Here is a 24655-nt window from a genome sequence, read left to right on the forward strand (position 1 = left end):
CTGCTGTTACAATCATGACTAATACTGGCGTTACTATCTCGCTATGCAAAAATACTACAGAAATGACACTTTTAAAAGTTGGAAGAACTGGAAGAGAAAGAGAGCCAGAGTTTGTGCATGCACGTGTTACGCAGCTGTATAAGCTTGAGGTTAGTGCAAAGCATGAGTATTTAGTATTATGTGAGTCTGACCCTGTTCCACACGCAGTTCTGTGTTGCACTGCTGTAGGATTTTTTTTAAAATAAGAAATAGACCAAGTAGGGATACTTTTGTAAACAAAGATTGTTTATTTTATATAGAAAGTAAAAGCTACAGTCTTGGAAAAAAAAACTTAAAAGAGAAAATTAAATATATGAAATATGTAGTATAAGTAACTATAAACAGATCAGAGAATCTGAAAAAATGTAAGCATGCAGGCTCAGTGTTAAGATAAAAACAAATGGCTCTTTAATGGCACTTTGAGAAAGAATAAAAGGAAAAAAAACGTATGAAACAAAACATCAATGTCATAGCTGAGGCTATACCAGCGTCAGCCCTCATAGAAAAAAAAATACATTTACTCTACTCTAAAATAAGAGAATTTCTTTTTTTTAATTTCTTTTTATAAAATACATGAAATTAAAGTGAGGCTTAGGGCCTCATGCAGAAGTATACCCCTGGTACTGGCCTAACCCTTCATATTGTGCTGTGCTAGGTATGTGCAGTTACGTTGAAATCTACGATAAAAACACCACTTGTCACCATAATACTCATCAGCATTATACAGTCGATGCAAGGTTTTTAGTTTCAGTTTTAGAATCTAACTCGTGAAAAAGAAGAAATAATACTGAATATTTTCCATATAACACTCGGTGGTTTCATGGGTCTGCACCAAAAAAATTTTAAAGGCTAAGCAAAGAAACCAAAGTAATACAAAGGCCGCTGCTACTTTGCCACTGTAGCTAGTCCTTTTTTTACAAATGTGTCACTATAATTCATCTTCTGGTAATTATAAACACAAAGCCTGAGAACACCTTTATTATATTTGTCATCAGATGTCCGCTCATTCAGAGCTTTATACTGTACATCTACATTGGCTTGGCGCAGTGTGTGTCAGACCTAAAAAATTTAGATAATTTTTTTTTTAATTATGCGTTAGAACCTGCACAGGCATCTTACATTTATATGTCTCAGGAATTTGTGCACCAACTCGCATTTCAGCTCTTGACTGATGCTCGTCCTAGTTATTCAAGGTGAGGTACTGCATGCTAAATACTGTCGTTTTTTTCTTTTTTTAAATAAATCTGAAATACTCGTGCAGTCGATGCTTTTGTGCAGGTCAAAAAATCAACTTTACACGTTACGAATATAAATAACACTGTTGTGGATTTCTAGCTGTGCACATTTCTATAAAAATTGCGCTGGCTGGTGACAAGATTCTGTAAGTGAGTGCCAAAGAAAGCAGAGAACAGTCTACTAAACACCACCCCAATCTGAAGACAACTTTCACCAGGTGTCCTCAGACAAGCAATATCCCTGGATACCGACTGCTAAAGGAAGCATACAATCAGCTATTTACACTAAAATCGAGAGATGTTGATTTTTTCTATTCTCAGGTTGTTTCTTTTTTTGTTTTTTTTTGTTTTTTAGTTCATATGTTGTCAGTGGCAACTGTCTCTACTCAGTACAGCCTCGAATGATGCACTGTGCTCTCTAAAAAAAACAGTTTAAAACTTAGTGCAGCAGTCTTCTCGACTCTTAAACTTCAAAACAGCAAAGTTATAAGTGGTAGCCATCATGTAGATCAGCTGGTGGAAGAGAACAGAAAAGGTTGTAAGAGAAACATGCCGGTGACTTCCTCGTCGCTACTACTGTAACAAATTAGTGAAGTGACCAATCATCTTTTCAAAACGTTAAAAAAAGTTAAATGAATCAAATGTTAAAGTCCATCATTTTACAATATCCTGCTTGTGATTTTGTGGTTCAAACTCATGCTTGTGATTTTTTTTTTTAGCCCAAACTCCACTCTCTTCCATCCATCCTATACTAAAAAAAACAAAAAACAAAACACAGGGCCGTGTGTGCGTCTAAGCAGATGGTAAAACAGCAAATGGAATTGGAGCTGAGGGAAAAAGCCGCAATCTTTCTCGGTGCGGTTACATAAACCATATGGGAATGAGAAGAGGAGCACTTGGACGCATGATCTGCTGATACAAAACCGTGCAAAAGATGGACGGACTAAAAAGGGGAGAGAGGATGGTAGAGACTGAAGGGAAGCTTACCAGAGCGATCACAGTGGCTCCGGCACCGGCGCACGCTACGATGTACAGGTGATAAGACAGGTAGAACTGTGAAAAGACAAGCGACGCCGATTATTATCGAGTTCAAACGAGGTGATTTCGTGACGTTGTGCTCCCTCTCCGATGATGTGAATGTGTGGATAGAAGACGGCCTCTCACCTCGCTGGTGTTGCAGATGTCACCTAGCGTAGATCCACAGGCCTTGCCCGGTGTGGCATTCCATGGGATAATTCCTGTAGCCATGACATTCAAAGGTTTTTATATACACTTAATATATATACTCTCATTGTACCATGTGAATAATGATCAGATCTAGCAGGTACTATGAACTGAGTCCACTGGGTAGGGAAAACAAAATGATTTGGTTTTTTGGCTAAAAAAGGGACACCTCATCAACTTTACACATCATGAGTACTCCTAATCTAAGACTGAAACAGTTATATATTTATATATAAAATTATAAATAATTATACCATTCTATATATATTTCTATAGATTATTTATAGAAATCTTTTGTGGTTCTGGAGGAACTTTGCTGCTTCGACTTGTTTTATTTTCGCTTTGTCGCTTGGAAGTTCCCAAACTTCACGAAAGTGCAACCGTAAGATGTTCTTCTTTAAGAAACTCAGCAAAAAAAAAAAAAAAAGAACATTTGGCACTTGTTTTACTTTTAAATGGTGACACTAAAGATGGAAGTGAAAAAGAGAAATAAAGCACGACTGTGGTTTCAAATCCGGGCGGTTGGAAAGTCTGCTGGAGGAACCAGAATAAATATGAAGGGTGGCAAGATGCAGAAAAAGATATATAAATATTATATTATTATAGATTTATTATTATATATCGTTTTGCCATAGACTTTCTGCTTAGCTTTTTGTGAAATGATGGATATTTTTCCATCTTTGGACTTTTTCCAATTAAATCAAAATAATTCTCATTTCAATTTTAACCTAAAAATGTCAGCAGTCCTCAGTGTGTTCGTTATATCGAAGTTAATGATGCCAAACGAGACCAAGCGCTCTTCTCTTACCATACTGACGAACATCCACACAGATGGAGTCAATGTTGGTGAGGTTGGCCATAGGAGACCTCATGGTGGCACAGGTAGACCACATGTTGTAGAAGAGGAAGACCGGCACAGCGGAGAAGCCAAACACGCCGAGCCAGGCCACGCCCAGGATGTACGTGAGGAACACAAACTGAGGAGGTGACGTCTCGTTATGATCATCATAATAATAATAATACCTCAATCACAATCACCTTCTTTAAAAAGCACTGTGTTTAAAGCATCGGGTTGTATCAGCATACCATTCCACTGATGCAGCGTCCGCAGATGGTGGTCTTGAACTCGCTGTGCAGTTCCTTGACAGCGCTGGTTGTGTAGAAGCCCTCAGCCAGCAGAATGATCCCGTACAGGAAGAAAAACGAAGCAATGCCGTAGATGACATACTGCATCAGCTGTATTCTGTTTAAGAGCAAAGTCACACATGAGCTCGAGTCGTGCCAGTAGGTTAAAAAAAAACAAGAGTGGACACAAATCAGCGAGCCTCCAAACATAACACCTGGAGAGAGCATCTAAAAAAACGTCAGGTAAAGTCAGAGCATGATGTACCACAGCCTGGTGTGGAAAATAGCTGCTTACAATCATTCATCTTTTTTTTTTCCCCCCCTGTATGTGATCTTTTAAAACATGAGTAATCATGAACAGATGGTTATGATTGAGAGAGTGGCCCTGCTTCCCTGAGACACAGATGAAGAGAGACGCTAAGTCCAAATGTGGAGATAACAGGTGATGCACGTCTCTGGGAATCATCTGCCAAGAGACGAGCTGCCACTGTAGACATCTTAAATTAAACAGTGCACTCCAGACATACGGCAACATAAAACACATGTGCAGTCCTGTCAATGTCATTCCTCTTTTATTGTCCGGAATAAAAACAAACCAAAAGGTCCATTTTAGGACTGTTCTTCAGGATAAAGTGAACGTGGGAGATGTTTTCAGCCAAAAACAGCCTTCAATAAAGTCAACTTCATTACAAGTGTTATCTCCGATGTTTATACCTCTCTTTATTATGATGGTTACGTAAGGACACACCGAGCATATTGTGTAATGGATCCTACTGTGCGATTAGAGTGAGTTAGTTCGGATACTTGTACATCCAAAACTTTTACGGGGGGACACTTACACGTCAGTCAGCATGGCGTGATCACTGGCGACCTTGGAGAAGTGGGTTTCCAGGATGGTCACGGTGCCGGTGAGAGCCACATGGCCACATCCACAGAACAGGGCAACGCCAGAGAAGCAGAGGATTGTAGCCACCAGCGACGCGTACGGCACCCCGCCTAAACATTTGATGCAGCACTCAAAGCAACCTGTAGAAAGACAAAAAATTAGATATCACTTTTTTTGTAGCACACTGTTTCACTTTAAAAAGCCACATAGTAAATCCTATGACAACATAAGCTCCTAATTCCATATAAGGGGTTGTTTTTTACTTGCAGGACATGAAGTGATTTCAGGGGAATGAAGTATGAGATGAATATTCATATGAATCATCTCAGATTGCAGGCGATACATCCTGGACTGATCACCGGTCTATCACAGGGTAATATGATTCATTTTAATTACACCATGTGGTGTTTTGTCACTCACAAAGACTCACTTCACATCCATTTACTTCCACTTTTCAATGCAGCAAAGGAACTGATACTGACACACAGCAGATAAGTGTGTTTAAAAACTGCCTGCAGTCATGTTCAATGCAGCAAACTTCCTTTTTAGGCCTCTTGGATGTAAAGCGCCAACGGAAACGGTGCAGTTTACAGTGCGAGGCTGAGCTTCTACAGACTTCCTTTACTTTAAAGCTTCATCTGACAATTCATCACATCACTTAAAGGGCACTAATGAGCATCCAGCAGGTCAGAGCAATGGGCGTCTGCTGCCAAGCCGTAATGGAAATCAATGACAACTCACAACAAGGGAATGAAGTGACCCAGATGGATCTGCCTCATGCAACGTGTTCGTCTGCTTTGTGAAAAACGGAGCCAGTCGCCACAATGCGCCGTCTGTGGACGCATGCAAACAAACCGCAGTGTGCTTCCAATCAGATCCACCACATGTGGCTGACAGGATGTTGTAGAGTCATAGGACGTCCAGGTCAATGGCTGTTAATGTTTTAAAGCTCTCACATGTGCCGACGTCACACTTGAAACCTTAAGGCTGCTATAATCAATATCTGTACATGAACAATGAATCATGCAACTGTGTGTACGTGGCAGAAGTTGTTTGTCGTGACAAACCGACAGAATTAACCCTACGGAGCATTTTAACCTCTTTAAGCTTGTTGTTTTGGTTTTTCCAGACCACGATGTCACGGTTTCACGGTTTGGGTTCACTCCACTGACAGTATAAAGAGTGACATCACCCACAGGTTTCTAGAGTGCTGTTTGGTAAGATGAAAATATGCAAGATATTGGCAAAGACGTTCTTTCAACAGATCAAAACAGAGAGAATTTTGGACACACAGACTTATGTGATTTCGCCTCTGCTGGAGATTTAAATAAGTTAAAAACAAGTTTGTCATATTAACTTGTCTTCACTGCTCCAACAGGACCAAAACATCAGTTATTGCAGGGTTAAAAAAAAGTCTATTTAAAGTTTATTTTCACCAGCACAGCCGATGAAATATGAACAAAAACTTGTCACACAAAAGTTTCCGTATAAATCCGAGCACATTCTTCTCTATACCAACGAGCGTACGATACCATTTTATGCATGATCTGTGGTGTTATGGTCTTGTCAGTAAATACAGTAATTTCGTGAGCTTGAGTACAGGCTTACAAGTTATATACTGTTTAGATTTTAGAAGAAAAATGACTTTGGGAGTCTTATCTTATCTCGGCTCAACACAAATGTGTGTTTTTCTTGAAGAGAACAGACGACCAAATTCTTTTCCGCTTACTTGCCTCTTCCATGAGGCAAGAATCCTGAAAGTTCATCTGTGTTTGTGCTCTTGACTAAGGAAATTAAAACAGATATACTGCCGCTGGGCCAATACTCTTGCAGTCAAGATGCTTCATCCTGACTGTTTGTGTAGTACGGGGAGATAAAAAACATTTTTTTTAATCCCATGGTGGGTGAAGGGGAGTTGCCATGGCAGCAATGTTAACCACAAATGAATGAGTGTGCCCGCAGCAGAGTCCCTAACTTGTACCGCAGGCCACATTTCTCAGATGAACGCGTTGCAGAGGATGAGCGAGCTGCTGGGAGTCAGAGCTTTAGACCTCAACAGGATATTGAGCCCAGCTGCAAAGTAAATATAGCCCCATTTGAAAAGGAAGAGCTGCTCTTGTGTTGGATGTCACGTTCAGGTGATTGGGATCCAACAACAGACTGTATCGTCGCTATAAATCAACCAGCTGTCATCCTGCTGAACAGAAAGAAACGTTTCCATATGAAAAGAGTTTATCTCCATTACTAAGCCTCTCATATTAAGTGTGTGACAGATCCAGTAACAACACCAACTTATTACCAATCCATTTGATTGGAATCAAATGTGACATGAAAATCAGCAAGTGTCTGTTCACTTTCAGAGCCTGGATTGATGTGCATCACTACTCCCATTAGAAGTGTCTTAAGGCTGATATCATCATGACAGTTAGTCTGCCTCGATTGCCTCAACTTCACAGACAGGGAGGTTTTAACCCATAAGAACCGTTTCCATTCATTCTTTTTTTTTTTTAAAAAAAAGGTCACATTGACCATGAAACCACCCTCCCCGTGAGCTCGTCACGGAGAGTCTGACCTGTCTGCATCTGCCATGCTTGTCTAAACTCCGAGCACTTAGAGAGAGAGAGAACGTACATTACGTTTGAAAGCCACCAATCGGATCGATAAGCCATCTGTTTGATTAGTGTTGTTCCGCGGGAGTGGTTCATCCCTCCATCCAGACTGAGAACATTGGTCTCTCAATTTCACTCACTCAATGGAGAAACCTTACTGCTTGTTATGCTTAATAACACAATAAATCCAAGGTGGTGTTTTTACAGCTGGACTTGACATGCTGGCAGGTTAGTGTACGTCTGTTCTGGCTGACTGGAGAAACACTGGCACAAGCACAGACCCGCTGACATGGTTCAACTATTAGCAACCCCAGGAATACTACTCTGTTCACAAAAGGGCCTCTGTGAAAAGCTTTAGTCTTGGTATTAGACATGAGGGGGAGACAGAAATGACATCAAAGCCAAACACCACTTTTATGCAGCCCTGCACCATCTACCACGGGGACAGCAGTCTGCCAGAGTAAAGTCAGTTTCCTTTAGTTGATGGATTCAAAGCAGAGGTGGACGTCTAACAGAAATCTAACACTTTATAAAAAAAGGCTGCATGTTTCAGACCTTGAAAACCAGCTTTATGTTTAAGGAATAATGTGACATTTGGGGAAATTCACTTATTCTATTACATAGAATTAGTTGCGCCGATCGATATCACTTTGCAACGCACAATTTGTTGGTTAAATACAGAGCTACAGAGCTTGGTTAGAGCTTTCTTGGCACGTCTAAAAAGAAAAACAGAATCCAGTATGCAGCACGACTTAAGTTCACTGATTAACGCGTAATATCTCGTTTAATCAGAGATATTATAAAAACCACAATTTATGGTTTTAGTGGGGGTTTTATGTGTGGGGCCAGGCTCAGTGACTTCCTGGGGGTTTCTGCTGGTTGCCTGGAAACCCTCAAGGTTGTCAACAAGACTCCTGGAGCCTTCTTACTGTATTCATTTGAGGGATATGAGATCGGTTGCAATCTTCTCGTCTAACTCTCAGCAGGGGAGCGAATGAGAGTAAAAGAAATAATCTCAAAAGCAAACATCTTTTATCAGATGAACTTCGTCTTCTCCGAGTCAACAGACAGTCCTTTAAATTGCATTTAAGTCCAATTCAAAGAGGATTCTGCAAGTATACAGACTGATAAACGCTGAAAATTTATAGAGGATGTTCTATTTGAGAGTTTTAAAGATACACAGGCAGTTTCAATGAACCACACAGCAAAGTACAAAGTGTTTTCTCTGAGTGTTCTGTGTGGGATCTCATCCTGTACAGGATATTGCATGGCAGACTTTAGCTCGAATCATCCTCCTCCACAGGGAATAACAGTAGGAGCTGGTGACTCTTTAAACAACAAGCTTGTACTAAATGGATCCTGCTGGCTTGTTCTAAGTGGAGCACCGTAAATGAAAATCACGTTGAGCCCTTCTGATGACTTTCACATGCTCCCTGACAAATAGTCCTGGTTAGGCCACTTCAAGACTCTCCAACTCAATGCTACAGGACATGAATGAGAGGAGGAAAGACAGAATGAAAGAGAGAGAGAGAGAGAAACACAGACAAGTTAGAGACTGTTTGTGATGACAATGTCAGGCCTTACAGCAGAGGTTAGACTTGCCACATCGGGATCACGAGGGAGGCAAAAAAGAAGAAGAAGGAAAAAAAAAAAGACGCTCTGCATGTATAACATTGTGTGAGAGAGACAGAAAAAAATAGAGACAGAGTCCAAGAAACTCTGACACAAAGAGCCAGTGTGTGCAGTCCTAGACTGTCCATCACGCTGGACTCTCAGGGGCCATTCAGAATGGCAGTGAACCACGGTCCCGCTCTTCCGGCCCACAGGCTTGAGGCCCAGGACAAGCCCACCGCTGAGCTCCATCCTGTGTGTCCCTCCAGCAATGCACATAGCTCAGTCACAATGGGCCATAGCAGCCACTTCACACTCCAGGAGGATCCTGTTTGTCAAAACAGCTCAAAATCATCCAATGTGTGAACGAGATGGCTCATTAAAGGCCGGCATGAGTCTCAGGCAAGCTGAGCAAGACAGATAATTAATCTGTTAATCTAAAAAAATAGCAGCCCTAATCTGGAGAGTGCTTACTTTGGAAAGATACTGCTATCTATAGCAGCGTTGTATGAACTCTACTTGATGGGTACGAGGGGCCAGATCGCAAATGTTTACCCCGGTGCCTCCGAACAGGTTAACACAGCCATGCATCAGATGAGCTCAGACTCATCACACTAACCCCTGCAGCTGGCTCTGCTTTATCAACCACCCTCCATCCATCAACAAGCGACATCACGTGTTGACACCACAAAAGCCGAAACTTTCCAACAGCTGGGTCTCTCAGTGATTGCGCAGAGGAATACCAAGTGGATGTGATCGAGTGAGCAGCAAGACATTTTGAGAAACGTTGTTTAAAATTCGATGTTCGTACCAAAAACCCAAAAATCAGACACAACCACACCTATGCAAACAAAGAATCACATGCAAGATAAACACATATATAATCATATGCACATGAGACTATGAATATCAGATACAAACAAACAAACAAACCCCCCTTTGGACATACACACAGTTTGTGATGAAGACATCGAAACTCTTCCATCTCAAACCCCGAGTCCTGAACAACAAAGTGGCTTTCAGCGCCCGTCAAAAAAAAACGCAATGCAGTTTTAATCTCGCCTCATTGCGAACAGATGTGTCTGTTTACCGCCAATGCTAAGTGTTGTTTGTTGCTTCATTGAGGCGAGCTGCCAAAGCACCATTTATGAGAAGTAGTCTCATTTTCCACACTCCACTCTGAGAGGAGCGATACTTAAAAAAAAAAATAAAAAAAAGAAATGCCATAATGGCCATCCTCGAGGGGCAGGAGAGAGATCTGAGCCGGCAAACTCGACAAAAGTGGTTCTCAGTGTTTACTTATCGAACAACGGAAACTTATACTCTGTCGGCTAATAGCTGCTGACAGCAGCTCACCCATGGCCGAGGGATGACAGCGAGAGGCAATGATAGCATTCGGGTGCAGCAGAAGAGTAAATATGTGACTATGAGTTGTGTAATGTTGCGTGAGTGAATGATGGGAGTGTCATATCAAGTCATCTCTATTTATAGGTCAGTATTACATGCAGTGTCTCAATGGGCTTCACAGATTTGTGACCCAGCCTAAACTTTGGAACAGCTCTTTTTTAAAAGAAAAAAGCATCTTGGAGCCCAAAACCTTTGCAACCATTGTTGGATTTTATTTCCCCAGCTCTCTTTCCTCATTTCCTGTCAGCTGTAATTTTGTAGGAACACAAATGAAAAACGTGGGATCCATGGCTAGCTGGTGGTGTACCAGTATTTACAGAATGGGCATACAACACTGGGATTATAATCTACAATAACTATAATAATAGGCCTTGTACTAATGATACAAATCTAATCTAAGAGATCCAGAAAAATATGGCCCAAAAAACTCAGAACCCTTGAACCCTGTAGAAAAGTCCTAGTAGGAAAAATAGTACTAAATGTGTGTACTGCTCCCCTCTGTACTCTGTGCCAACAGCAGTAGTGGTGGCTTTGGAAATCCTTCACAGCATCATTGATGTGCAAATACAGAAAATGCAAATGAAAAGTTTCACAGCACAGATCACATGGCTGGGGTATGAGTACACAAATCTTCTCTCAGATCGCAATTATTGTACAATCTGTTAATCTTTTAATCCATCCACTGAAGTCATCCAACAAAAATATGAAACGCTATCTGGTTCTCTAATGTGAGGTCTTGCTGCGCTGCTTTTCAGTTTATAATCTCTACAAAGATTAAGATTTGTTAAATATCGCAAACCCTGAGAGAGACCACAACCTTTCTCGGGGAAAGTACTCGTCTGAACGTGTAATATTTTAACTGGAAATTAAATGCTCAGAGCACAGAGCGATATAGAAAACGATTGAATCGATGACTCCTGCTCCTCCATCAAGAGGGAGGTGAGCAAGTTAATAACTTTCCCTCTTCAGTGTACGCACTCCTCACGGCTGTCTATTTGTGAGACTGGTAATGTCTGGTTCATTTATCTTTGTCCTTGCCAGCCCCTCATCCACCTCATTAATCATCTGCTCAACCCCCCCGTCCCTGAAAGAACAACTCAGGCGCACCCTGAGGTTTGATTGATTGGCTGTTGATTCTGCAACAGGCTCATTGTCCTTAAAAAGTGACACTAGCATCACGATGACCAGCGGCGAAAACACAGCATCCCTCCTCCTGCAGGAGTGAGGTCTGCTTGAAAACATCCCAGATACTTAAATTAATTAGATCATAAAACAAGCACGAGAAAAAAAGAACAAAAACACCGAAGGCATAACAGAGACGACAATTTTGCAGAGGCAGTGATGCACAATCCGTAAAGGGAATATTAACTATTATGCACACATGCAAACACTGAAACAAGGATGCTGTGCTGACATTAAAAAGTCCCTGCTGGGCTAGAATCTACCCAACTATTGTGCAGAGGGAAACCAAGCAGGCTGGAGTAGGTTAAAGCCCTAGTAAACACAGCAGTGAAAAGAAGTGAACTGGCTCTTTGTGAGCGCTCATTGGTACCTCTTTTGTCCTGCCTCTGGTCTTGGTTTTCTTCTGATGGAGTTTCCATGGTTGTTTTTCTCCCATCCAACAAAAATGCTTCCTTTCAGCAAATTCTCTCTTCCTTTCTCCCCCCCTTTACTCTCTCGCTCCCTCTCCTTCCTGCACGTTTCTGCTCTCTCTCTCTCTCTCTCTCTCTCTCTCTCTCCCTCCACGTTCGCTCTTTTTCGTCTCGTCTTGCCTCACGAAGACGCCGTACATCCCAATTTAGGGATTTATTTGAGCTTAATGCATGCTCCCTCGTTCGCTCACTTTCACGGGCAAAATGTGCATCTACTCTGTTTGTGCTCAAAATTATTTGTCCACCTAATCACACACACACACACACACACAAATCCTCACCCATGCCCTGAACAGACTCCCTCCTCTCAGACGTCCCTGTCTGAAACTGTAGTAGAAACCCTGAATAGCAATTCAGACCAAGCAGCTCGGTGAGAACAGGTTTGTTATATAAGAGAGGAGGGGGGTTGCATATGGACAAGTAGGGACCCCTACTTTAGTTGACTGAGTGGGTGAAAATCCCACTCTGTGCTTTATAGGCTGGGACAGAAAGAGTATAGGGACACAATTGCCTCAGTTCAGGAAAAGGGGGGAGTGTGTGCAGTGGTGGTATGGTGTGTTTGAGGGGGTTTGCCCTTCATCTTCTGATTTGCACCATATGCCCTCTGCTCCTGCAGCATACATTAGCAACCTCTGACCGCTGTCTTCCCTCCATCTGGTGGCTTGTAACTCACATAGAGAGAGAGAGAGAGAAAAAAAAGGGGGGACACAGGAAAGAAGGGCAGTTTTACATTTCCTAAACAAGGAGACAGAGCGTCCTCTGGGCTGATACAAACAACAGAGGAAACAGCTTGTGAAAATGGGATGAAATATGAAGACTTTAAGAGGAGGCGAGGGAGCCGATAAAGGGCAGAGAAACAAGCGAGGACAGTGAGAAACAACTTGTTAAAAAAGAAGAGATGGAAGGAAGACTGATAGCGAGAGGCGACCAGAGAAACAGACTGTGAGGGAGACAGGGAAGAAGATCTTGGCTGTGTTTGTTTGGCAACAGCAGGCCGAGGAGCCCCAGGGGCATGCTAATGAGAGAAAGGCCTTTCAGCGGTGGGGGGAGAGCCCTGCTGGAGCAGAGCTGGAGTAGGGTCTTCTCACGGATACCAGACCTCAGAGAGGCAGGGGGATCAGCAGGGGAGGGGGGGAGCCTCAGGGGTCAGGGAAGTGAACTTAGCGGGGATCCCACAACAACAAATGCCGCGCTAATCTTAAAGCTTTTTCACCGTCAGCCCTGTAAAGCGCCAGGAGAACTGACATCCCTGTGAACAGAGCGACTTCGGCCCATATGTAGAAGCGATGGCTGCATGAACTCTTTACATGCGAGGCTACAGCTGATTTCGGGGGTAACTGCGCTTGTGATTTGCATTAAAGGAGCTCAAGTGAAGCTTCAAAAGTAATGTACGTGATACACGAGACTGAACGTATCCCAGCTTAACCACACTGAGTACACTGAATTCAAAACAAACCAGTGATCCATCTGTGGCTCTTTAAAAAAGTGTACGAACAACAAAATGTGAAACACGTGAAGGGAAATTCAAAACATGTGACCAGGCCTTGTCAAATTGTGTTTTCAGACTTAAGCTTTAAAAAACTGGATTCTCGTATAAACAAACTTTTGACTGGAAATAATGACAACTGCAATTAATATAATAATGTTATTCTGGTCTGGGATCAAGCTCAGAAGAAATGACTTACTTTTTTATTTTAATGTAACTAGAAGTTCCCAATATGTTGCTTCTGTGTGCGTTTGAATGCATCATGGATTAGTTGGTTTGACAGTGGAAGCAGAAGTACTCCATGTTAAGCTATGGACAATCCAGTGATTATTACACAGTTAGATTGAGGGGCTCTGCTCTTTGACTGAGACTTCAAGAGGAGATGAATCTGCTGGAGGAGTTATTCCCATTCCCACAAATAAGAACTATGATCAACAAAACCTACACCGCTTTAGCAGAGTGGTGGATTGACTACCACAGCAAACAGCATTGGCATAAAAGGTACTGTGCTGTACAGTACACCTGTATGAACATGACTGGACATTACTTGTCAGCTGATAGCCAAGCAGCTGATGAACGAGCCAGTGAAGCAGTAAGCCTTACTGGCCAAGCATGACTTACCGAATTCTGAGATCCAATGTACAATATTATGTCTACTTTATGTATCTCTTAAGGGCATTTCTTGACTATTTCTCTCATATGGAGATATCACTTAGATTCTGATTGAAGATATACTATCAGAATTATTTGTGTGAAGTGTATTTAGCTGCATTTAGTCTCAAATATATGTATTAAGAAGACCCAAATTCAACATTCATTTAAAAGTTGTGTTTTATGCAAGTACAACAACATTCACCCTTCTTTGAGCTCTATTTTGGTCTCCACCAACCCATGAGGAAAATATCATGGCCTTTAAGCCGTTAGATGTTGAACTTTCTGCACAGGTAGTATTTTGTATGTTTACTGAAGGTTGATTTTGAGCAGAGAAGCTAAAAGAGTGACCTTAAATTCAAATAAGTTCCTAAATTTTGTCTAAAGCTGCAGAGTTGGCTGGAAAAAAACAAAAACAGGCTGAGTGGCTGTGGGAATAATCATGTGAACGCAGGAGGCAAAGCCAGCTTCATGTTAAACTTCAGTGTTAAGACAGCGACACTCCCATACTTGAGGACACAATCTGAATGATGATGAAGCTCATACAAATGAAGGAGGCTTCATTGTGGGTCAACCTTTCACGCTGAGACTCGGGGGCCCTGAATGCTCCTCAGTGTTCAGTCACCCGTGAAGACCTGCACCATGCTTGATTCACACTGAAGAAGGAGTTCTCAGGGATGAAGGTCTGTGCCCAGGCCCAAGCACCACTTACAGACACTAACAACAGCCTGAGAAAACAGGCTCCACCACACCAGAGTAGGGGAGGACAGATGAAGCCAAATGGGTGTGTGGAATGACCCATATGAGGAAAGACTGATCATGTAAACATCCCTGAATATTTCTGCTGCCTTAATGGAAAAAAACTGTAACATTCCCATTCTTGTATTTGACAGTGATTACAACACTGGGGACTGACGATCTTATAAACACTGTTTTGGCCATTTGTTGCGCTCGTGAATCATTCCTACGTACCACAGTGGCACTACTGACCTAGATTTGAATGCAGGACATCTTCATAGATCAATCTGTATGTCTGCTATCATGTTTGCTGTGCCGAGTCCAAATCATTGATTGGTTGTTGCACGACAAACCCATTACACAGATCCATTCACTTGTCTGCTGACCCATTTTTCCTATGAAAGCCTATAGAAAACTATATCATTACAACTTCTATATGGAGTTTGCTGTATGATTAAGAGTCAATACATCAATCTTAATGCCTCAGATTCATCCTATAAGACTAGCTTATGCTTTGGAACAACGATTAGGCTGACCAATCAAACCAACATGAGTTTTTGATTTGCATTCCCATTTCCTGAGAGAAAAACTCTCCCTGCAATGGAAAAAATGAATCTGCTAACTGTCTTAATTCGTTATAGCAAAATATCTGGAGAGCGAGAAGGGAAAACCACAATGGGGCTGACTTATAATGAGCCTTGTGCTTTCTTTTGGCTCCGTCAGGAAGCTATAAAAAGAAGAAGAAAAGTCCCTTTTATCTGACATCACTGTGTACATAGCAGTAAAAAACATCACACGAGGAAACTCCAATACACTCAATGTTTCCGTAAAGTGAACGTTAAATAAGATATCTGTGGTATCATGCAGTACTTAAACGAAGGCTTTACAACCTTTATGCTTGAACTTGAACTAGTGTCTTGGATGTTTCTGTTTTATTGCAGGTTCCTTAAAAGGGCTCTCTGCTCTTCAGCACAGCTCTCCTGTAACTTTGTTGGCATCTACAATGCAACTTGACTCCTGACGGTTAATTCTGACAGACAGTTCATAGCTTTAAGTTTGTAGACAAGGATAGTCTACAGAGGTAAACTCACTTCTTTCTAACTCAGCATCTCCAAAATATGTTTTATTTTTAGACACTATTCAGCCACAATCATCGCTGAGTTAAATGGCATCATTTGAAGCGAATGTTTTAAACAGACTTCACAAAGCGCTCTCTTTCAGACAGTCTAAAGGGCAGCTGTGGCTCGGAAGTAGTATCGGTGGTTCGATCCCCTCCAGTCTTACATGTTGAAGTGTCCTTGGGCAAGATACTGAACCCCAAATTGCACCCGAAGGATGCGTCATTGGTGTGTGAATGAGCTCCTAAAATTGACCTTGCATGGCAGCCAATGGCATCAGTGTGTGAATGGGTGAATGAGATATGTAGTGTAAAAGTGCTTTGAGTGGTCGGAAGACTAGAAAGGCGCTATATAAGTATAGTCTATTTCCTCTTCCTCATTCCTCTTTATGCACATCAGGTTAGTAGTGGTTAAATTTTCACTGTGATGGGTTTGGAAGAGATTGATCAATAAAGTTTTGAGAAGATAAATTGTATCTATCAAGAATAAATCACACTGTCACAATCATTTCAGGTAAAAATGTCTTATTCCAGCTTTATGGGCAACGGTGTATGTTGTAGGATTTCTCAATACTAAACACGAATCAGTGAAGTTTTTGTCTTTAACTCGGAAGAGAATTCGTTGTTGCTGCAACCAATAAATAATTTCATTATCTATTTGTCTTCTGATTATTTTCTCGATCAATCAAGTCAGCGTTCTACAAAATGCCAGACAACTCGCACAATTTCGGAAAGACCAGGCTTTGACCAACAGTCCTAGACACAAAGATGTTGGTGTTCTACCGCATGGGAAAAATCCTCAATAGACCCACGATGTCTAGAGATCAAAGATATGCTGTAATCTCATTCAAAACACTGACCAGACATTTAAATCATATTCATACTTTTACCAGCTGTTAGTGAAGCTGATACTCATCTAAATTCTAGTTGCGGGTCGAGGATTGTTTGCTCACCCTGCTGAGAGTTTCCAGATATTTATTTGTCCTTATGACCCACTATCCTCAAACCTCGAATATAAAATCTTACAACCAACCCCTGCATCAGTTTGTGGTGCAAAATGTCATCCCATTGACCAACACATTGTTCTTCATGCTGAGAAAGAACACATCAATTCTTGCAGCGGAAATCCAAGCGTGTTATTCAATTTCAACCATTTCTAATGGAGGCCTACTCTGTGTGGCGTTTCTTCCATTGTACAAGCCTCAGACTGCTTTTTTCCCTACAGTGTAATTACAAGTGTTTGACCAAACAATACCCATGGAATTTGACTCAGCACTTTTCTAATTACATGTTTGTGCTACTATCATGTTAGGTCTGGAAATGGAGCAACACTCACTCAGTGATGCCTGGCAGCCATTTTTCCCCTCTAAAAATGACTTCACAGGCCTGTCTCTCTGGCACCTCCACAGCCAATGTGGTTGCAAGGCAGAGTGAGACACACAGATGCTTCGTATTATCCGAGCTTACAGTACCTTGGAAACTGCCACCATGGCTTGGCCGGACAGAAAACCAACGCAATATCAAAACTGAAAGCCTAAAGAATTTCATAATTTCAGTCTGGAGTCAAAAGGACAAATCAATGCCAGGAAACAGAAACCTGGAAAAAAAAAAGAGTGAAAGAGAAAGTAAGAGAGGGGAAAGAGAGAGGAGGCGTTTATAGTAAACTGTACCACACAACCCTCCATACAGGCCATGAACTTCTGTCATTTAAGACAAAAGTAAAGGTCTCTGCATAATTGTTTGTTATTTCTTTCGGTGTGCACTAAATATTTTAATGATACTGGTCTGGAGGAGCCCTGGCTGTCTTTGTGGTCTGCCAAGCTTATATTATGGAGCCAATGAACCGGCCAAGAGGTACTGCAAGCAAACACCTCTCCATTATCTTGTTAGAATAATGCTACATAATAACCTCTTGTCTTTACAATATATATTGCAATAATACTTTGCCAAGAAGAGGAGGGTAATGAAAATACCCAACTACCCTTCAATTATTTGTCTGTAAGGAAACTTTGGGGGTTTGAAACACATTCTTCCCATTTCCCAAAATGGGAAAAAAATTCAGAGGTTTCTCTGGAATAGTCGAGTCTTAGGAGCTCATAAACATGCTGGCAAAAAGTTGTATATTTACACGTCCAGCAAGCATCTCCTGAAGGAAATATCTAGTTTTCAAAGTCCCAAATGCTCCACTATGGTCACCAGCTAGTCACTAACTTTCTCCATCTATTGTTTGTGCTGGACGGAAGGCATACAGGGAATTGTTTCCCTGAAAAGAGCTAAACGAAAACCAAAACAATAAGCTGGAAGATGCTATAAAGCAGAACTGCAAACCCCACAAAGTGATCATTTTCTGTGCGTGAGCGACATCTTTCATATGCTACTTGATCTGTTGTTAATTAATATTGATTACAGCAGCTCCTTTGTGTAATCACGCCCGTCCCTAAGGTGGAGATGTCCAACTAATCTCATTTAATTTGTCTGCTCGCTTTATTTATCTACACGCATTACCGGCAAACTGCACCCAGCCTGCGGCCATTTCGACACGCTCAACACAAAGAGCTAAACGAGTTGTCTTTTATGCTACTTGATTGACCGGACAGATGATTCATGAGGACATTAGCAAGGTGATTTGTTTTATCACGTAGCACAGATGTGCACGTCATATGCTGTTTGAATTATGAATATTTTCTTGGCTAATGAAGCAACTCAAGCATGCACCCTATCCCTGAGAATCAGACATCAAACATGAACAACCTGCTAACCTGTAAAATGAATCATGAAGGCTCATGAATTCATTGATGGTATTAGACGTAATGGTTGCTGAAGCTCATCAAATGTAGCACTAAATTCATGAGGATGAAGAAAAATCTGGCATGTCATGTCAGGAGGCCTGGAAACTGTGAAAGCGAGAGATTTCTAATTCAACGTGTCAAGCGTACGTCATTCTTACATTCACGAAGACCTCCACAACTCAAAACATTCTCACACTTCAGCTGCTGGGACGGCAAATTACACAGGGCTGGAGTCTGTCTTTCACTTTCCTACTTGTTGCACAGGGCATGAGCATGTGAACACACACACACACACACACACACACAATAGAGACATAATGAAGCACGGAGACGTGAGACATGAGACGAGACTCTCCAGCTAATCTTGGGGTTGCTTCCCATGAACAGCCCCCACTCTCCCCTGTGTCTATCCCAGCTGCTCCCGTCGGCCCTATTGTCCTCCGCCTCATGCTACCAACCTCTCACCCCTGACCCAAGACTTTACCCTTTTCAAACCCTCCAGCACAGTTCCCCCCACTACTCCAACCCTCATTAGATGGAAAGCAGAAACCACCTCCTCTTAGCTCCAGCCGGTGCTGCTCAACAGACTAACCAGTCAGATCCCACTGCGTCGGGATTCAGCGTCAACGCTATGACAACAGAGCAGATGACACAGGGATCACTTTAATGCCATTGTTCCTCCGGCGCTCTCTTCTCGTGTCTCAAAGCCCTGCATCCTGCGGGTGGATCCTGGAAGGACGGAGTCGGCCGTAACCTGAACCTGACACTTCCACCCCTGCAGAGACGTGTTTGTCCTGAGATTCGCGATGGAAGCAGATGTGGACTAAGTGCTTAACAATAAGGGGGAGAGAAACAGTTCACGGCAAGAGAACGATGAAAGCTAATCTCTCTAGTGGTTGGTATACTCTCCCCCTGGCTGACCTCTGCGATAGTGGGTCAGTCCATTACTTTATTGCTTGCACTGATAAGCAGTTTTCCAACAGCAGGGACGATGTAATGACCAGTTTGTCCGTCATACTGGACACTGTAAAGCATCTACTGTGCAAAGCAGAACCCATTTATGGTACGAGCTGATGTTATATAGTCGCTACATCACTATCTGTGTCTAAACATTTACACTTTCAGGAATGTATTCTGTGCACAGTCCGTCATTCAAGTGATGCGGATGCCTCCGTAGATGGAAATGATGTTGCACGCTGCGCACAGAGCCACCACCAGAGTCGCGTTTCTTAAAAGGGAGGCTCGATGACACGCTGAGGCCACCCTGAGCATACCCCTGCACCCCGAGCAGAGAGATAGAGATGAATTCGTCTCGCTCAAAGTGTGTCAAAGTTAGTCATGCCATATTTATTCTAACGTCACACAGACTTTAAGGAACCTCAGTGTGCAGACTTGCAAGCTACTCTACAAGCTTTCACACACTTTTCATTACATCCTAGATGCTCCGTTCCTGTGACAACCTTACTTTTTTTAATTTTCAGCTGCGGCCACTCTATTGTTACAGTATTGTTTCCCCATAGAGTACAGGTCAAAAGCTAAGATGACTTATGAGGCTGCTCAGTTGGTGTAGCTCTAACATGAACACTGCTAACTGATCTCTCCTCTGGTCTGCGTGTGGTTACGGGGTCAAGCTGTTTTTCAGTCAGAAACATCTGGGATTTCCTCTCCCCTGAAGCTGCCGTTAGCCGGTATTTTACTCCTTTTCTTCGAAGTGAACAAAAATCTTAAAGGGGCTGTTAATTATGCAAATGGCAAAAAAAAAAGCACAAAATCACACCAGGATGAATGATTCAGTTGTGTGGGTTGAATAATGTTTTTTTTTTTTTTCCTAGTTCAAGTCAAATTGAAATCCATCTTCTTAAAGCCCCAAACAGTCTGTCTGAAGTACACAGTCTCCCCAAACACTCTCCCTCAGCTATTGGGTTTCCTGCAGCTGTCGCTTTATTAAAGCTCAGCTATTGCAGATTTTCATCTGCTTGGCAGAAGTGTCTCTTCCTGCCGATCAAGTCTTTCTCTGGAGGATAATAAGCAGACAATGAAAAACTCTCCTTTGGAAACCTTTTTTTTTTCCTTCTTCTTCTTCTTCAGCAGAAAAGGAAAGTGATTCCTGGCATGGGAGAGAGAGAGAGTGTGTGTGTCCAGCGGTCTCCAACTCATTTCAGTGTGTCACATGCAGCTCCACCTCATAACAACATGGGCAAAGAGGAGTCATGTGCATTTCCAGCAACATCTTACATGAGTAATGCAACAAGTTTGTGTTGTTTTGGAGGCAGCATCATCACAAAGACATCTTTGAATATCTCAAATAGGATTGTACACACAATCTTCAACACAGAGGCAAAAGAAAAAGTCATAAGCGGTTACATGGGTATTCATTTAAATTCCTCCCTAATTCATCCCAAGCGTAGCATTTGGCCGCATCCAAATGGTCTCAGGCTGTCTGGCACGGCTCTTCATATGGTGAACATTTCTCCTTGGTGTGCTTGGGGTACCCCAGATGCTTTTGTCTTACGGTTGTTTAGCAGCTGCGTAAAAGTGCAGAGGACAAAGACCTATCTGTGGAGGGTTGAATACACTCAGTGGGCACACAGCCAACAGCTCAATCCTACAGGCTCCCACAGTTGAAAAGCAGACAAATGTATTCTGCTCTCACTCCTCACAGATGATCTTACAGGGGAATTAGCTGGAGGTCCTATTATTTCTTCTCATTTCACCAAACTGCTTTCACATCGAAACCTGTGGTCACATGGAGCTTTTAAATAATTAAATAAGTCTTTTCTTTTAAACTTAAGAAACAAAACTTGGACTTGCACTTTTATCCCAAAAACAACAAAAGCAAATACATCACGTTGAAAGAACCAAACATCTCAGCTGACACACGTCCTCCCCCTCGTTTCTGATTATAGTGCGGAAAAATACCAACGTGGCATCTTTGACAACTCCAATAGGTGTCTGAAGGGAGTTTTTGAAGGTTTACAACTTGCCAGTTAAATCAAAGATTTTAAAAAGTTGAACAAAAAGGATGTAACCGAGGGAGGACAAGACACCTACAAACACCACCTGGCTATCTGACCACAATAAGCTGAGACACATCGGCACATCAACCGCATGTCCAAACGTAGCCTACTTGTCTTTTAGTCTCATCTTATTAACTGAGTAATATTTCTCTAAAAGGAGTTTCAAAAAGTTGGCAAACATGTAGAGGTCCTTAAAGGATCAGGTCACAGTGTTTTAACTCAGTTCAAATGTGCACCTGACTTGTTTGGAGTCAGACTTTTTGTGTGCACAAAACAAAGTAGTTGCACGAAAGGCAAAAGCATTCATCTGCCAAATGGCCACTCTCGAAGGCAAGGTGGAAATAACGCAAATGGGAAATAACGACTTTCGCAAAGTCTTTAGAGTTAAAGAGTTTTAGAAAATGACCTCAAACTGCAATTGTAAGAGAAGAAGGTGTGAGTTTCAGACGCTGTTCGACCATCCAACAAGCACTTTGGCAGATTTATGGACAGCTTAAGAAGGTGTTAAAACCAAAAACCAGCTCTGTGTTGGTGGGGGCATATTGCTTCCTGTACCAGTCAGACATGAAATATGATCCAGGAAGTCCAGCTTGAGTAACAGATTAGTGAGTTTTAAGGCTCGGATGCTAAAGCCAAGTCAAACTAGGTTCAACTTTTTTCAGCGAACGCCTCTACTTAAGCACACCAGCTAATTCGCTGGACTGACCTCATTCATATTAACGAGGAGGCTGAACTTCTTCTACGCTATAGCTTTAATCCTCTGGCCCAGATCATGGCCAACATAGAGTAGAGGCATTAGCCAGCACAGGTCTCTCTGCCACAGCTGATCGATGACCGCATTTTGATCTATCTGTTTGCTTGCTTACACAAAAATGCAGAGAAAATAGGCCATTCAGGGGGGGGGAAACATTGACTATTAAATCAATGACTCCTGCTCATGTGATGGAGTGAATCGAGGTATGTGTAGTGTTTTTGGTTCCCGGAGCAAATGTAGTCATACGGAGTTGCTGTAATATGGTTTACTGTAGATAGCAGCTGGACTGAATGCCTGCTGAATGAGTGAGTGCATGTTCATGAGCCGCAGGGGCTTTTTTTGCTTTCACCATCCTTTTATTTCCCGGAGGCCTTCTGGAACAATCATCTCACTGTGAACGAAAACACTGATACAGATTGCTGCTCCGCTGGCAGATATCACCTCTGCACTCTATGTACATGCATTGATGCCAACATATTGTAAAACTAGATCTTATTATGCATGTATTTGGCAGTTTAACCTTGAAAATCGTGTTTTTTTTTAATGAAGTCTTGCAGATAAGATAAAGGCCAGATTGTATCTTTGGCATATTTTAGGGTTCAGCTGCCTCTGCATATCTGAAAGCCTGTGGTCTTCTGCATATAGGGTATTTTCAGATATTTAAATTTCATCCTATTCTAGTGCGACTGTGACATCTCTCTCAACAAGGGTGAACTTGCACAGACACACACACTCACACAGAGTCACCCACGCACCCTCTTGCATCTCTTCTGTTCGGCTGTGAATAGGCTTTTAGTAAAAGTGACGGCCGAGGCACATGCTTGAGCAAGCTTCCCCACTCAGGAACTTCTTTTCCTATCATTTCATGTCACAATACTCAATGGCTCTCTTTGTTGTCGGAGGAGTTATTAAGCTCAACAAATTAACATGACTGCTCTGGCAGACCTGCAAGCGCTGGAGAGAAGCAGCGGTGGAGATGAGGGAGGAAAGGAAACCCAGAGAGAGATACGAGGGAGATTTCAGAGGAAACAAAGTGGAGCAGGAAGGGAAGCAGGAGATGAATGGAGTCTTGATTGAACTAAGTAAAAAAGGGGTCTCTTTTTTTTTTTTAGTGCTGCACAGTTGCAAAAAAATACTGTAGGGGCCTCGTGTGCTGTGTAATTACTGAAGATGCTCTGTTATATCTTATGCCAAATGGAAGGAAGCCCAGAAATCATGTAACTATGACAGGGACTTTCTCATTATGAAGGATATTTGGTGTAATTAATTATTGCAAACCGAAGACGAAAAGCAATTTAGAAATGATAGAAAATGTGGGATTAGTCATTTAAAGGTTAGCGCATGCTTTATTTAGACGAACCACATTTCAGACTCAGAGAAACATATTTTTGGAGTTAACGAGAATGCTTTGATCCAAACAAACAAACCCAAAACAGCAAAGTTCAGTTTTGCTCTCAGCCCCCTTTGACCGTCTCTGCAGTGACTCATTCTTGCTCGTCTTGTGTTTTTCCTCTTGGAAACAGAAGCATGTGCCTGACCTAGAGCTTGCCTCTGAGGACACTATTGTCATGAGTCAACTAAAAAAGCAGGAGGGGAATTATCAGACTTTCTGTTATTGCTCTGCCATAAGTTGACAACTTGTTGATTCCAAAAGTGCAAAAAAGAAAAAAACACCTCCGCTGGCACAGCATATGCTGTCATGGGTCTTTCCTTTCCTCAGAATCAGGATGCGAGGTCACAGCGCACACACACACACACATACAGTCCGCCGCATGTATCTGTGACAGTGATCGCTGCTGATGCTTGAGCTAAATAATCAGATACTTTCCAGACATCCTAGTTCAGACGGAGGAGGAGGAATGCATGCTCAACACTTTAAGAGCACGAGGCGGCCGACACCTCGGAGACACTTCACAGACACATGTGTAAAAATGATTATGAAGGATACCGTCCAACTCCAAAACTGTGTTTGTGTATCACTGAAGAACAAAAATCAATCAAGTTTTTATCAGGACGTCTTCGCTATAATCAAGAGATAAGACATTTGACAGCAGGTTTAGGTAAACTTTTAGTAGTTCAACAACTGTCAGCCGAGATTAACGTCTTTTGTTTTTTTGTTTTTTTGAGTTACTCAAAAACAGTGACATAACATTTGGATTTGGTTTGCATCCAGCCTCTGTGGCCTTTTCCACAAGCCCACCATGCTGGATACAAAACACTCCGACTAGAAGGATTGTGAGTTTCCATAAGGAAAAAAATCTTTCCCTTTTTTTTTTTTTTTTTTTTTTTTTGGGCTCCAAGAAGAACAGACACAG

At 42.1% G+C, this 24655-nt stretch overlaps 1 protein-coding gene across 3 annotated transcripts in view; it reads right to left on the minus strand.

Moving 5' to 3' along the window:
• The window catches only part of gpm6bb (glycoprotein M6Bb), a 29449-nt gene that overhangs the window by 2434 nt on the left and 2360 nt on the right, over nt 1-24655 (minus strand). Inside the window, exons 1-7 of one of the 3 annotated variants that reach the window (XM_019263152.2) lie at nt 11689-11760; nt 4463-4649; nt 3585-3741; nt 3307-3475; nt 2439-2512; nt 2262-2327; nt 268-1787 (exon numbers count right to left, since the gene is read on the minus strand). In XM_019263152.2, the coding sequence (XP_019118697.1) occupies nt 1707-1787; nt 2262-2327; nt 2439-2512; nt 3307-3475; nt 3585-3741; nt 4463-4649; nt 11689-11737 (783 nt within the window). In that variant the 5' untranslated portion in view covers nt 11738-11760 and the 3' untranslated portion in view covers nt 268-1706. Of the gene's footprint in view, nt 1-267; nt 1788-2261; nt 2328-2438; nt 2513-3306; nt 3476-3584; nt 3742-4462; nt 4650-11688; nt 11773-24655 lie in introns of those variants that run through there. The other 2 variants (XM_019263150.2, XM_027290837.1) reach the window with 2 other exon arrangements.

Source organism: Larimichthys crocea, chromosome XVIII (genome assembly GCF_000972845.2).
Source record: "Larimichthys crocea isolate SSNF chromosome XVIII, L_crocea_2.0, whole genome shotgun sequence".
In the NCBI taxonomy this organism is placed as follows: domain Eukaryota; kingdom Metazoa; phylum Chordata; class Actinopteri; family Sciaenidae; genus Larimichthys; species Larimichthys crocea.